A 15,713-nucleotide genomic window follows, 5' to 3' on the forward strand; every position below is an offset into this window, starting at 1 on the left:
TTTGTGGTGTTGTTAATTAATTACATTTGTAGTATTGTGTTAGTAGAGCTAAAACTATTACAGGTTCTTTGTAACAGGTCTGTGAACAATTTATTTATCAACAAACAGTGGTTTTAAAGCCCCTGGGAAGAAAAAAAATAAAAATAAAATAACGAACCTATAGCGGCGGTCAAAAAGTGCCGCTAAATGTGCACATTTTATGTTCCCTGTAGTAGTGCTTATAGCCCGCTGTTGTAGGTTCAAACATATAGCAATGTGTCTCCCCGCCTCTAAAGGTTCACACATATAGCAACATTTCTCCCTACCACTAAATGTACACACATATAGCGGCATTTCCACCCGCCGCTAAAAGTGCAATTAGTCCATTTTAATTGATTGCCTATAGCGGCGTACATAATCCACCGCTAAAAGTAAATTGACACAAATTCGAACATCGTATGGCGGTAGTTTTATGCCCGCCGCAATAAACCAAAACTGCCACTAAAAGGTGTATCTACAGTGGCGTTTTTTGTTACCGCCACAATAGATCTATAGTGACACCGCAATGATGGTAGGAAGAACTGCCGCAATAGCACCCGCCGCTAAAGGTCAAATGTACCTTTAGCTGCGGTTTTTGGGGCTTCAGCGGCGCTTTTAGCCCGCCACATTAGGTTTTTTTTTTTTTTTTAGTAGGAGTTTGAATCCCAAATCTCTTATTTGACAACCTTAACAAGTTGTAGAAAAAAATTGTTAGCACATAATGAACTTTATTTAAATTTCAAATAATTAAAAATTGTGTGATAAACCTTCAAACCAAAGTGTTCAATGACATGCCCATTAGTATGTACCTTACCAGCCACTATATTGGTAAAAATATCCCCATAAAATGTACCGAATAAAGTATAGATTTATTTTAGTTGTATCAAGGATTTTCTAGATGTTCTGACCAATACAAAATAAAATAATAAAAGAGGTTATAAAAACAAGTTATTTGAGCTAATACATTGGATTAGTGAACTTGGGTTTATAAATATACAAATATACATATGGTCCATCAGTATTAACTACTACCAAAATATTTTGTTTTTCTGTCCAAACCAAAGTGACCTCCAATACGATTTTGATTACTTTGATTTTGACTATGGTTTTATTTAATACTCCTTCCATCAAAGAATTTCATTGACAATTTATTGTAAAGTGATTGTTCATCAAATAACATTTTAAGTGACTGTTCATCGATCTATAAGTTTGTTGTCATTCCTGTTCACAAATAGATTTTTAATACGATAAATTTATCACACTTATTTTGAAATAAATTTAAATATACAATAATTAAATAATTAAAATAAGTTTTATGTGAGCCACATTGTGAATTTGGGATAATAAGTCTCATAATGTAGATAATCTTACACCTGTACATGTGCCGCTTGTTGCTAGCTTTCTTGGTAGGTTAATTCTAGGATTTCTCTCATCCTCTCCATAGTAGGGCTCGCATACAAAGTTACAACCCCAACATGAATCTCTCTTTGTAACAAGTAGGGGTAAGAGGACTCAAGAATCATGACATGAGGAACGAATAGTTCCACTAAATAAGTTATATTTGGGTGTTCGTTGTGATCATCTATATTGTCTAGTTCTACCATGTAAATACCAGTTTAGGACTCCACTCATGTTTGCAAAACACACACTCATCCGATCCAATTATATAATTCGGGGCATCACACTTGGTCAAGTGGATTGCATATGTACAAAACACATTGATACAGCTTGCTATCACAGCACAAAAGCAAGCCATTGAACGAGGCTACAACAATAACTGGCTGCTTCTCTTAAGAGTCGGAAACAAGGGAAGAAACTAAGAGAGTCTCCAGGGTTTATGAAGCGATTCAAAATATATGAAGTCCATTGTAAATTTGTCCTATATTGTGTGAAGTGAGAGTCCAGAAAGTTTGTTGGATTATGGCAAAGAAAGAAAGGCATAGGGCAAGAGGAATTTAAATTTACAAACAAACAACATTTATTGGTTTCGTTATCATAGTTGTACATAACAAAGAAAGCAATGAACGAAGTAAGGTTAGAGATCAGAGAGAGCCAACCAGTTTTTGAGGATTTCTATCAAATTAAAGTGAGTCCTAGAACCTTTGAGGTGTTCAATGGAGGTAGTTTATGTTCTTGTTTCTCGGCTTCACGCCTTCACAGTGCTACCAACTTAGCCATGATCGAATTTGCTAGCACTAGTACAAAACCTCATTACCATTTGTCTGAGAACCACTATATATAGTTTGAGAGGGGAAAAGTTGCAGCGTAAAAGGAACACCATGCGGCTAAACGTTTTCAGAGGATTGGGCCAATATTTTGTTCTTACAATACTATGGGCAAGACAGTTACTTGGCCCAAAGTCCAAACAGAATTTTTTATTTTTAGATTTTTTTTTTACCCTGCAACAATGAGTGAAAAATAATTTAAGGAACCATTTTAATCTCAAACAGATAAATGATTCAATTATAAAATATCCTTATAAATTTTTTTTTTTTTTGAGAAGGAAATTTTATTTTTAATTGAAAGATTCAACTCTTTTTTATTTAATAATTTATTTTTGAGGTAACTAAATGATTTTTTTTTTTTTTGGGAGAAAGTCATTGATTATAATCGACTAAGTTGCCTCCTATCATTGCCATAATAATATTAATAATATTAGTCTTTGTTTTATTATTAGAGATCTTCGATAGACTATGTGGTCATTGTGGAGGCTAGGACTTCGAATTTTTTGTGCCCAATGACAGCCATGTCCTCATAAGTGAAATTTTGTGTACAAGTTCTATAATAGAACCCACCTGATACTTCTTCGTTAAGCCAATTCCAAATTTAATACCATATAAAAAAAAAAAAAATGAAGTCAAATCATATATATCTTTAACCCGTTGTTATAACCATGGAGTTCTCAATAATAAAAAATTTATACCTGCACACACCTTTAGTGTGATGGTCACTTTACAAGTATAAGCGATTATGGGATATAGGAAGGTAAGGGTCAGGGTTCAAGTTTCCAGGAGAGAGTTTCACATATATATACACTTAGATTAGATTAGAGTAAAATTTCTATCTTGTATCAAGAAAAAATAATAAAAAATTTACATCCTTAAAACGAGACATAACCTTGAAACTACCTCCACGTATAATTTTAGCTAGATACAATGGATAAAACTCAGATACATTAAGTTATATAAAGGATAAATTATATACTTTAAGTTTCTTAATTGAATTCAAACATCTAATGCAAGGATGGACCAGGTGAGGGCCCATGGGGGCCTAGGCCCCCCAGGCCCAAAAAAAAAATTTTAGTTGTTTAATTTTCAGTAAAAAATAAAAAAAAAATTTAGACTATGGCCCCCTTACTTTGTAGCTTGGGCCCTCTCCAAAATCATGAATCATCAACCCAGCTCATGTAAATTTAAAAAAATATATATAAAAAAATAATAGTGTTCTGTGTATTAAGAAATAATAGTGTTTTGTGTCTTTTGTTTTTGTTGGTAAATGATTACATCTTAATATATAAGAAACAACAATTTTTGCATATTTGTCTTGGTTGAAAGTTTCTTAATACTATATGGATGTGTATTTGGATTTTTTTTATTTTTTTTCGCTTATCTTCAGCCCCCCTTAGCTTGAAATCCTGGGTCCGTCCTTGATCTAATGCTATATCTAAGTTTAATACCAAGGGCTGACTCAATGTCTTAGAGGACTTAAGGCAATAACACTAAGTGGGACATTTTTTTTTTCTATACTACTATTTAAGGGGCTTCCCTTGTTTGGGATCCTTATTTTTTTTGTTCAAAAATGCTCCTACACTCTTATATTTAAGTAGAGACAAAATTAAAGGACAATACAGTAAAAATACAACTCTAACTCCTACTAAAACATTGCTTAAAAAATAGGGTCATTCTCTTGTTGATTTTCAAATTGTTTTATCCACTTATAAATTAGATTTTCAAAATAAAAATTATATATATAAAATAAAAACACTTTTTTTTTTTGCTACAAAATAAACGTGTAATATTTGTTCATTTTTTGAAACTAACCTCATGACACTCCTAGTTGTATTAATAGTTCTAAATGCGTAATATTATGACATAATAAAATTATTTTAAAAAAAAAAGTCTCATCGCACACACGAAGCACATATGATAAGGCTAGTATATTTAAATATTAATTTAAAATTTTTATTTAAATTTTGATATAATTTTTTTTTCATTTATATCTATTTTTCTTACTTTTAGAGATGTAAAACACTAAGAATACTAAATTAAGTTTTTGTTTTCAAGTTTCACTAATATTTTCTTTTCAATTAATTTTATGGCTAATCAACTAATTCTTTCATCTACTTTATTATTTTCTTCATTTTCTTCTAAATATTTTTAAGTTTAACTAACATTTCCTTTTCAATTAATTTTATGGCTAATCTACTAAAAATTATGTGATTGAAAATTTTAATGAAAATTATAATTTGAAAATTAATATTTTTGTTAACATGTACTCTATAGAATTTTTGGACGTGGATCATCTCATAAAGAAACAAAGAAGTTGAAGTTGGAATTTTATCTTTAAAAAAAAAAAAATGTAATAGATAAGTATGAAATGTAAAGAATATGAAGAGTACCTTACCACAAAGCAAGTACAAAGAAAAAGCTCAGAGAAAGTGAACAAAGCAAAGTAGAACAAGAGAAATAGAGTTTTTAAAGAAGAAACCTGAAGGAGCGGAAGGGTCCGTTTGGATGGAGGAGTGGAAAAGTGAGAGGATGGAAAATTGTGGGAGGATGGAAAAGTGAGAAGATGGAAAATATTTAGTTTTCCCTCTTGTGTGTTTGGTTGGAGGGGTGGAAAAGTGGGAGGGTGGAAAACTCTTTTATTTTGTTGGAGAGAAAAATGGAAGGATGAAAAATGTAATTTATATAAATTGACTATTATACCCTTATTACATAATATGTAAGAAATAGATTTATTTGTATTTATTACATAATATTAAATTTATCACATCATATATATAAATTATTATTATTATTTTTATTATTATAATGTAAAAATTAGATCAGGTCATGTTGAAAAAAAAAAAAAAAAACGTTCACATCACATTGAAAAAAAAAAAGAATGTTCAGGTCACGTGGAAAAAAAAAAAAAAAAAAAGAAAGAGAACGTTCAGGTCATTGGAAGGGCATTACTGTAAAACTGCTTCAGTGCAGTTTTTCCCCCTTTGTTTTCCTCCCGATTTGGGAGGAAAAATTTTGTGGGCCCGGGAGAGAAAAGTTTCTCCCGGTTTTCCACTCTTCTGATTTTCCCCTCATTCCCAAACAGTGGAAAACTGAGTTTTCCACCCCATTTTCCCTCTTATATTTTCCATCCTCCCTATATTCCACCCATCCAAACGCAACCTTAGTGTTAAGCTTAGCCTCAACGACCACAGCTTAGGAAGTTATGTTTTTTATATAAAGAAGCACTTTCCATGATTCCATCCATCCATCTATACAGAGAAGATTGAGGTATAAGATTTTTTTTTTTTTTTTTTTTCGTTTTGTTTCGTTGAGAGAGGGAGAGGGATTTTTCAGCTTCTACGTGTGGAACTCCCAAATAGAATAAGAATGGTTAGTGGCACAAATTCAATGAAAAATTTTATTTTTTCTTTAACAAAAAAAAAAAAAAAAAGAATTATTTGTACATTAATATTTAAGGCATAATTAAAATTTTCACAAGCAAAGCAATATCTCTATTGATTAGAATTTGGGATTTTTTTTTTTTTTCTTCACTTGGGTCTAGCCACCTTACTTGTCTTTCTAATTTCCTTATACAATAAGAATGAGAAATTTGAATCTAAATATTATGGAAATAACCCTGTTGAATTACAAGGCTGTTGATAGTGTATCTTACTAATTAAATCCATGAACGAGACCTACTAATAATAATAGGTATGCTTAGAGCATCCATACTAGATGTGGTAAACGTGCCAAATGCCAAATATTTGGCACATTTACCACACTAACAACCAAAAACCATATTTATCAGATATTCCAAATGCCATAATTTTTACAACATATAAACAGTATCATTTTATATTTGCCACTGTACGGACAAAAATGGTATACTGAATAATATTTTTTTATTCTCTTCTCTCTCTCCTCTCTCTTCAGTTTATTATTTTCTCTTCTCTCTCACCTCTGTTCTCTCTCACCGATTCTCTTCTCTCTCACGTCTGTCATCGCCGATCCTTCATCGCCGATCCATCATCGCTGATCGTCATCGTCGATCCTTCATTGCCGATCGTCATCGCCGATCCTTCATCGCCAATCTCTCACCGGTTACATTTTGCATTGTCATCGCCGATCTCTCCGGGCAACGTCATCGGAATCGACGTGGGCATCGACGTTGAGGTGAGATCGGTGTGTTCGTCACGATCGTGGGCATCAACGCTGAGATCTTAATCGTGGGCATCGACGTTGAGGTGAGGTGAGATCTTGATCGTGGGTCGCCAGTGCTAGTGGGTTTGAGTTGATCGAAGTGTTTTCTGGGTTTGGTTTGAGTTGATCAGGGTGTTTTCTGGGTTTGAGTTGATCGGAGTGCTAGTTGATCGGAGTTGATCGGAGTGCTAGTGGTTTGAGTTGATCTGCTTTTTGTTTTGCAATGGATTGTGGCTGCCACGATGGTGGTGGTGGCGGCGGCGGCGGCGACGGCAGTAGTGTTGTGGTTGTTATTTATTGTGTTAGATATATTATTTTAATGTGTAGAAAATATTATTTTAATATATAAAATTGAATGGTAAAGCATCTGATAAATGCGATGTTGTAAAATGATGTGGTAAAATAATAAAGTAGATTTTTGGTATGACAAAATAGTATTTTTTTTACAACATCGGCTGTGGATGCTCCTACACAGGTTTCCTATAATTTACTAATTTTAGCAAAAGTTACTAATTTTAGCAGAAGTCATACGTTTACGGTTATACCAATCTCGATCACACCAACTGCATTTTTTTTCGTATAAACTCAGGAAAATCTTGTCCTTTTATCAGACATAAACTCTTAAAATCAGACACACCAATAAAACTATGCCACGTAATCAACCAATTATCTTAAACTGGGACCCATTAAAAAAAACACACATCTCTGGGCTACACCAACCAATCCAATTCCACCAAATAGTCAAAAAAATTAAAGTTAAAAAAAAAAAAAGGTTAAATCTCCATTAAGCCCTTGTTTGTTTCGCTGGAAAATTCTCTACTCCTCCAAAGCGAATCTCTCTCTCTCTCTCTCTCTCTCTCTCTCTCTGCTTCTAGAATTGTAGCTCTTTCTTTGTTTTTTCAGTTACCTCTAGCAATATTTGAAAAATTAACCATTTATGAATTTATGCTATTCTCTTTGCACTAAGCCCATGTCGAAAAACTGATTTTTCTCTCCCTTCTTTTTGTTTCAATTTTTATTGGGAATTTAAATTTTCACTCTTACTTAAAATTTTATTAAAAAAATTGAAATTTCGTCTTCTTTCAGTTGATACGTTCAGTTACCTATAGCTTAGCTATTGCTCCGTTTCTTTTAATAGAAACTTTTTCTTTTTTTTTTTAAACTGAAATTTTCTCGAGAAAATTTCGGCTCCATATGCTTTTCTCGTGAACCAAACAGTCCACGTTAATTACTATTACACCCCAAAATGCCTTTGGTTCGGCGAAAAAAGCCTGCCGAAACAGAGAAGAATTCTGGGTCGGAATCCGAATCCAATATAAACCAACACGTAAAGCCCGAAAAGGAAATAGAAGAAGAGACCATTGACAAGAAGAATGGAAGAGTGAAGGAAAATATTAGGAAGAAGAAGAGGCAGTGGTCTTGCGTGGACAGCTGTTATTGGTTGATAGGGTTCGTGTGCACAGTATGGTGGGTGGTGGTGTTGCTTTACAATGCTATGCCTTCATCATTGCCTCAATACGTGACTGAGAAGATCACCGGGCCGATGCCGGACCCCCCGGGTTTGAAGCTGAAGAAGGAAGGGCTGATAGCGAAGCACCCGGTGGTTTTCGTGCCGGGAATTGTGACCGGCGGGCTTGAATTGTGGGAAGGGCATCAGTGTGCTGAAGGGTTGTTCAGGAAAAGGCTGTGGGGTGGTACCTTTGGAGAATTGTATAAGAGGTATGGACAATGCCACTATGTACTATCATAGTATTTGTTTGTGTATGTGTGTGAGTTTTTTTGGGGTTATTTGAAAGTGAATGGTGGAATGTGACATTGTGTTTGATGCAAGAATACTTTTATATGGTAGCTCAAGATTAGCATCTTTTATAATTTTTTTAGGATAATTTGAGTTGTGGGGTGGTACCTTTGGAGAAGAGTATGAGAGGTATGGAGTACTATGCCACTATGTAATATCATAGTATTTGGTTGTGTGTGCAATGTGTGAGTTTGTGAGTTTTTTGGGGTTATTTGAAAGTGAATGGTGGAATGTGACATTGTATTTGATGCAAGAATTCTTTTTATGGTAGCTGTAGGTTAGCATATTTTGTAGTTTTTACTTTTTTAAGACAATTTGAATGGGGATTTTATTTCACTCATATTGGTGTTACTCTAGAATATCCTTATCCATTAGTACCCTCTATGTTTCAATCTTACTCTTATATGTTTGTTGAATTTTGCATATATAAATAATATATTCTGGAGAAGTGTGTAAGAAGTATATATGGTCAGTCTATGCCACTATGTGCTCTTATAGTAATTGGTTGTGTGTGTGAGTTTGTGAGTTTTTTGGGGTTATGTGAAAGTGAATGGTGTAGTGTGACATTGTGTTTGATGCAAGAATACTTTTATATGGTAGCTCAAGATTAGCATCTTTTATAATTTTTTTAGGATAATTTGATTGTGGAATTCTTAAAAAATCTTATCTAGTAATTTTAAAATCTCTGTTTTTAGGGATGATTTGATTGTAGATTTTGGCATGTCATCGACATTTAAATATTGAGACTATTATCATTTCAAAATGATGGATAGGATTTTAGAAACTTTATGGTGGAGTTATTTAATAACTTTGTGGCAAATTTATTAGTACCATCTCTGATGTTTTAATCTTCCCCATATATGTTAGTTTAATTTTCCATATATGTATATATAGTGTCATGAATCAATGTTGGAGATTGAAACAATTGAAAATATATGGTTATTTTAGAATTTTTCCTTGTTGCGATGTGCATAGACATTGTATTAAACTTATGCTAACAAGTCTGCTAGGCATGGACTAAAGTGTACTTAATAATATTTTATATTTTTAAGATAAATTCAAATGGATTTTATTTGATTAACAGTTTTGAACATGTGTCATTAGGGTTCTCATTAACAAAACCTTTTTTTTATTATTAGTAGTATATAAGGTGTTAATTTTGAGGGTATTAATGTGTGTGTGATTGAATATTTAGGAGTAATTACTCTGTACTATGGGATTTCACTCGTATAGAATAAGGGATTCCATGGATAAAATTTGGGCTAAGATGTGCCATTCAAGTGGGAGAAGTTGGAGTATTGGATTATTTTTTAATGTTCATAGGTTGAGTGCGGTTGGGGGGACTGGGGAGGAATGTGATTGGTGTGGATTGGAGCTTATTTGTGTAGTGATTAATGGGGTATGCGATAATCTTAATTATTTATAATTAGGTGAGTCAAATGGTTTATTCTTGGCAGTGACTGAATGACTTCTTGTTAGTATAAGTGATTGACAGGCTGAGAATTAATAAGGAAGTTGCCTTGTTTAGTAATGGTGTGTAGAATTGTTTGAATACGGCTGGTCGGTAGGCTTTGGATGTGATTGTTTTCCACCTTTTTGATTCATCTGTTTCTTTCTTTAGTATTGTTATTTTGGATTGTTTTCCTTTTTTGGCATCCAGTTTAGTCAAAACAAACAGTTGATTATTAATAACTTGCTTGGTCTGGTAATGGTGTCTGGTTGATGCTGAGGATGGGAGGAAATATTCAAATGCCATTACATGTAAGCGATGTTCACAAATCATTTCTTTGAAGCAATAAGTCATTAGAGTGGAGATGCTTGTACTTCAGTTGATTATTAAAAAGGCAAAAAGAAAAACTTTTTCTGACCGACTTTGGTTGGGAGCTTGTTACCTGAGTGAATTATTTTGCAGAATGTTGTGCACTTGGTGATGCCTAAAATTAAAATCATTTAGAGGATTAATATCACCTCCTATTTAGGCACGATTATTTGGGTAAAATTCACAATGTCATAGGTTTAGCTGTGACCATTTAGAAGAGAAAGTAAACAAAAATCTCAGCTTGTTTAATAGTCTTCTAGAGTCAAACTTGTTCAGATTGGGGCTGGGCAATAGTAGGTTGGTAGGTTTGCACTAAACATTTCCAACACTAATTGCTCTTAAACTGAAAATGGGGTCTATAGGAATTGCTAGTTCCCACTGGATATCATATCCAGCTTTCTCAGAGTTTATCATTCATTTAACTTGTGAACTTCCATGATAATTGGCAAATGAAATCTCATTGTTCTGTTGGGCCTGCTGCAGACCTCTATGCTGGGTAGAGCACATATCACTGGACAATGAAACTGGATTAGATCCTCCCGGCATAAGGATCCGACCTGTAACTGGACTTGTGGCTGCTGATTACTTTGCTCCAGGCTATTTTGTGTGGGCAGTTTTAATTGCTAACTTGGCTCGCATTGGTTATGAAGAGAAGAACATGTATATGGCTGCATATGATTGGAGAATCTCATTTCAAAATACTGAGGTACTTAAACTTGAACTAGCTGTCGTTTGGTGTTTTGGTGCAGAGTTTTATTGATCATGCACCTTTCTTTTTGTTCCAATCTTCTTTAAATTACTTGCACTGATTTTGACAATTTTGTGAAACTCAATTTATCAGGTGCGGGACCAAACTTTAAGCCGGATAAAAAGTAACATAGAATCGATGGTTGCTACCAGTGGGGAAAAGGCAGTTATACTTCCACATTCAATGGGTGTACTGTATTTTCTGCATTTTATGAAGTGGGTTGAGGAGCCAGCCCCAAAGGGTGGAGGGGGAGGGCCAGACTGGTGTTCTAAGCATATAAAGGCGGTGATGAACATTGGTGGACCATTTTTGGGTGTTCCAAAAGCTGTTTCTGGGCTTTTCTCTGCTGAAGCTAAGGATATTGCAGTTGCCAGGTTTTTTTCTCTGGTTTCCCTCCTTAGTAGTGTATATACTTGGAATATGCTTTTTGATGGCCTGTTGATACAAGTTTAGTTTGACAGCATTACAATCTTTGCATAGTGAGTAGGAAATTTCTATGCCTCATGTAATTTATTTGTTTGATTATTTTCCTGATATTACAGTATATCGTAACAATGAATCTACTTGGATTACTTTCCTTAGGATATTAATTTGTTTTGCTTCTTCTCATTTCTTTGTTTTCTTTTTTAAATAAATAATTAATCTCTTTGTATTTCAAAAATGCAGGGCCATTGCACCAGGTTTCTTGGACAGTGATCTGTTTCGTTTTCAAACATTGCAACATGTAATGAGGACAAGTCGCTCATGGGACTCAACAATGTCAATGATACCAAAAGGTGGGGACACGATATGGGGTGATCTTGACTGGTCACCAGAGGAAGGCTATGTTAATAGCAAGAGAAGGCAAAGAGATAATGATACGCAGTCAGAAAGGCATAGTGCAACCGGAAATCCGGGTTCTCAAACTAAAAGTGTTAAATATGGAAGGATTATATCATTTGGGAAAGACGTGGCAGAGGCACCCTTATCTGAGATTGAGAGGATTGACTTTCTGGTAAGACTATATATTCCCCTAGAATCCAGTGAAATCCCATATTCTTTTTCTTTTCCATTTTAATTCATCAGTGCATAATGATGTATGACGTACTGCGGGTTGGAAACTGGAGATTGGAAGGCTTTTAAATTGATTATGAGTAATTAGATTATAAAAGGTACTACAAAATTGATACCAACAAGCAGTTTGATGATTTATGGGTTATGTTGGTTGCATATACATGGATATATCAAAAAACTGTGTATGAGATGAATACTCAAAGAAGATGGTGAAATAACTCATCATGTGTCTTTGCTGGTTTGTTCGTGTACAGATAGGGACACACATGGTATCTTTATGTTCTTAGCCTATTTGTAAATGTGCAGGATGCCATTAAGGGTAATAATGTTGTAAATAATTCCTGTCATGATGTGTGGACTGAATACCATGACATGGGAATTGAGGGTATCAGAGCTGTTGCGGATCATAAAGTTTACACTGCGGGATCAGTTTTAGATCTGCTTAATTTTGTTGCTCCAAAAATGATGGCACGTGGCAGCGCTCATTTCTCTTATGGAATTGCTGACAATTTGGATGATCCAAAGTACAAACACTATAAATATTGGTCAAATCCCTTGGAGACAAGGTGAGAATCTTTGTATTCTATTTCAATTTTTTCTTGTCACCTCATATTTAAATGATTTCATTGGTAAATATTTCAGAATATAGTTGTCAATTGTATGCTGAATAGCCTGAATTATTTGGTGCATAAATACGCTTTTGATTGCATGCTTATTTAGTAGCTAAAAGTTTGAAGTTGATGTTAAAAAGTAGCTTAAATCTTAAATAAACCATGAGTAATACTGGTTCATTTATTTCTTTGTTAATTAACTAAAAGGATTTTGAGAGAATTTGGCTCTAGAGAGAAATAGATCTTATATAAATGGATTTGAAGAATTCAAAGTTACTATAGTAGTTCCTACACAAGATTGATTCTTTATTAATTTCATATTCTAATATGCTACTATGTTTTGTAAAGAAAGTGGTTCATTAAGGTTTTTTATTAATAGCCTGGACTCTGGATATACAACCCTTCTACATGCTGTCCTAGGAAAATGATACAGGCATGTTGTAATCACAATGAAATGTGCCCTGATGTTATTAATAGTTAATTGTACTTGCATATTCTTGTTCTTTTTCCCTTTCCATACAGCTATGACATTATTCATATTTAGGAGTCCATTGTTCCCTGGCTGATCATTTTTTGCTTGCTTGATCGATTTAGCCAACTCTGGCTGCTCATAGGGAAAAAAAGTTCTTAATGGTTGTCCAATTAGTATTCTCCGACCATTAAAGTAATTTCTGCTAATGTTTAATCTCCCCCATTGGTTTTGCAGATTGCCCAATGCTCCTGACATGGAAATATATTCTATGTATGGAGTTGGCTTACCAACTGAAAGATCTTATGTTTACAAGTTATCCCCCACTGCTGAATGCAACATTCCATTTCAGATTGATACTTCAGCTGATAGTGAAGATGAAGATGGCTGTCTGAAAGATGGAGTCTATCATGTGGATGGTGATGAGACTGTGCCTGTTTTAAGTGCAGGCTTCATGTGCGCGAAAGGATGGCGTGGGAAAACAAGATTTAATCCTTCAGGAAGCCGAACATACGTTAGGGAGTATGATCATTCTCCTCCAGCCAATCTGCTAGAGGGCAGGGGCACCCAAAGTGGAGCTCATGTTGATATAATGGGAAATTTTGCTTTGATTGAGGACATTTTAAGGGTGGCTGCTGGAGCTACAGGGGAAGACTTGGGGGGTGATCGGGTTTACTCTGACATCTTCAAATGGTCTGAGAAGATCAACTTGCAACTGTAATTGCAACTGGTGTATACTCTTAGCCTTTCAATGATTATTAAAAAAAAAATCAAACCTATACATCTCATACGCATGTTAATTAAAATCACATTCTATGATCTTGATTATAATTTTTTTCCCAGATATTATTATTTGGTGAGACTCGAAGACACATGGAAATTGTACTTGAAACTTTTTTTTTTAATGTCAGAAATTGTACTCGAAGACAGATAGGGAGTCCTACTGGGGGGTCTTGTAACTCTTGTTTTAGGACCTTATAGACGTCATACTTATGTGGTTTAGTTGGCCTCTGTGAGGATACGTCTGTCTAACCCACAGAGTGAAGGGTCGAACGAGAAGTGTCGTTAAAGTCTTAACTTAAATAGGCAACGATAGAAGGGAGAGGGTCACTAATGGAGACATGGGATGTGCTGCACCTGAATCACAAGCTTGGTTTGATTAAGATCATTTTTTTTTCTTGGTTTGGTTTTAAAGGATAAGGAGGCCCGTAAATGGTTGCAGTTAGTCATTAGAAGTTAGTAGGTTTCAATTGTTTAGTCACTCATAAATGAGAGCAGTCACCAACAAGTCCTATCATAATGCTACCGGAGAACTAGGAACGGAAACTCCCTCCCTCCCTTTGCTCCCAACTATTTGGTCTTAAGAATGTTAGGGGTGTTTGGTACATGTACTTCAAAACTGAAAACATGTGTTTGAAAATATGTGTGGAAATACGTGTAGGTGAAAAAATATGCGGAAATATGTATAATATTATTTAAAAACTGAAAATATGTGTTTAAGTGTGTTTGGTACATGCACATAACGATTGATTGCCTTTCTCCAACCCTTACTACCCAACCTTAAATAGAGCACACTCCTGAATTAATTTAAAATATTATGCATGATATGCAATAGATACATTAGTATACAATATATATTCACGTGTAAGTTACTAAATTCAGCTTTTACGTACAATTTTTTAAAACATCACATTTTTTTTTTAATTACAAGTATACTTTAGTACACGTACATTCATTAAAAAAATAAAATAAATAAATTATTAAAGCAGCTTAAACTAACTCAATAACCCCTTCACCAGTAAAAAAATAATACTAATAAAATAGAATCCAACAACAACTCAGTGAAGACGAGGAAGTTTCCCAACAAAAAAAAGTTATATGCCAAGGGGCAGCAATGTGAAACAGACATACACAGGTCAAGGGAAAAAGTCTATATCCGAATGAGAGCTAAAGATCATCAAATTATTATTCGACAGGGTTCAAAGGCAGTCACTAGTGGGTACTCTTTTAGCAATTTTCTTTTGTCCTTCCTCTTCAACGCCGTTTTATTATACCACAAACACAACACAAAGTCATAAGCATAGGCCATCTCTCTCACTGACAAACAATGCCAACTCTCATTTTTTATAGTATTGATATGATATTGATATAAATATACATGAGCCTCCAATATATTATGTACTAGACTACTAGTACTACCGCCAGTACTACGTACTACGTGGCCTTCACATCATAGGCCATGCTCCGTTTTTGTTGGTTTGTTTGAATTGCGTGGTATGAATAGTCTGTGGTGTAGATGAGGTCCGCACACTGTAATTTAATTAGGGGCGTTATATTACATTATTCCGTAATTATTACATTATTGTAAATTTACATTATTATAATCTTAATATAAAAATAAAATATTTTATTGTTTAAAAAGATAATATGATATATTTTGTAATTTTAAATTATAGTAATGTTAGAAAAATAAAATAAACCAAAAATATTAATATCACATCATCATAATGTACATCACATCAAGAACACACAACGAACCAAAGGCCCTCTTAGTATAATGCTAAGTCCAATTAATTTTCATAATAATTTCCTAACAAATCTTAAATAGCATGTTATTAAATTTTCAAAATTCACACTCAATATAAAAAAATATATGATAAGTTTGAAGGATTTATTTCCAAATTAGTTTGAAGATAAACTTTATTCCAAAAAGTATAGATTTTTGGACATGGACACATCAATTCTAATATTTTGTTGGAAAAAGTATAGACTTTTGAAATATTTGGTACA

At 34.0% G+C, this 15,713-nt stretch overlaps 1 protein-coding gene across 1 annotated transcript; it reads left to right on the forward strand.

Moving 5' to 3' along the window:
• The first annotated feature begins 7,239 nt into the window (after nucleotides 1-7,239).
• On the forward strand, nucleotides 7,240-13,795 carry LOC126724983 (phospholipid:diacylglycerol acyltransferase 1-like). Its single transcript, XM_050429445.1, has 6 exons — nucleotides 7,240-8,144; nucleotides 10,526-10,748; nucleotides 10,884-11,164; nucleotides 11,457-11,784; nucleotides 12,150-12,409; nucleotides 13,161-13,795. Exons 1-6 carry the CDS (start codon nucleotides 7,672-7,674, stop codon nucleotides 13,642-13,644), a joined length of 2,049 nt encoding a protein of 682 aa, XP_050285402.1. The 5' UTR covers nucleotides 7,240-7,671; the 3' UTR covers nucleotides 13,645-13,795.
• The last annotated feature ends 1,918 nt before the right edge of the window (nucleotides 13,796-15,713 follow it).

The sequence above is a fragment of the Quercus robur genome, chromosome 5, assembly GCF_932294415.1.
Source record: "Quercus robur chromosome 5, dhQueRobu3.1, whole genome shotgun sequence".
Taxonomy (NCBI): domain Eukaryota; kingdom Viridiplantae; phylum Streptophyta; class Magnoliopsida; order Fagales; family Fagaceae; genus Quercus; species Quercus robur.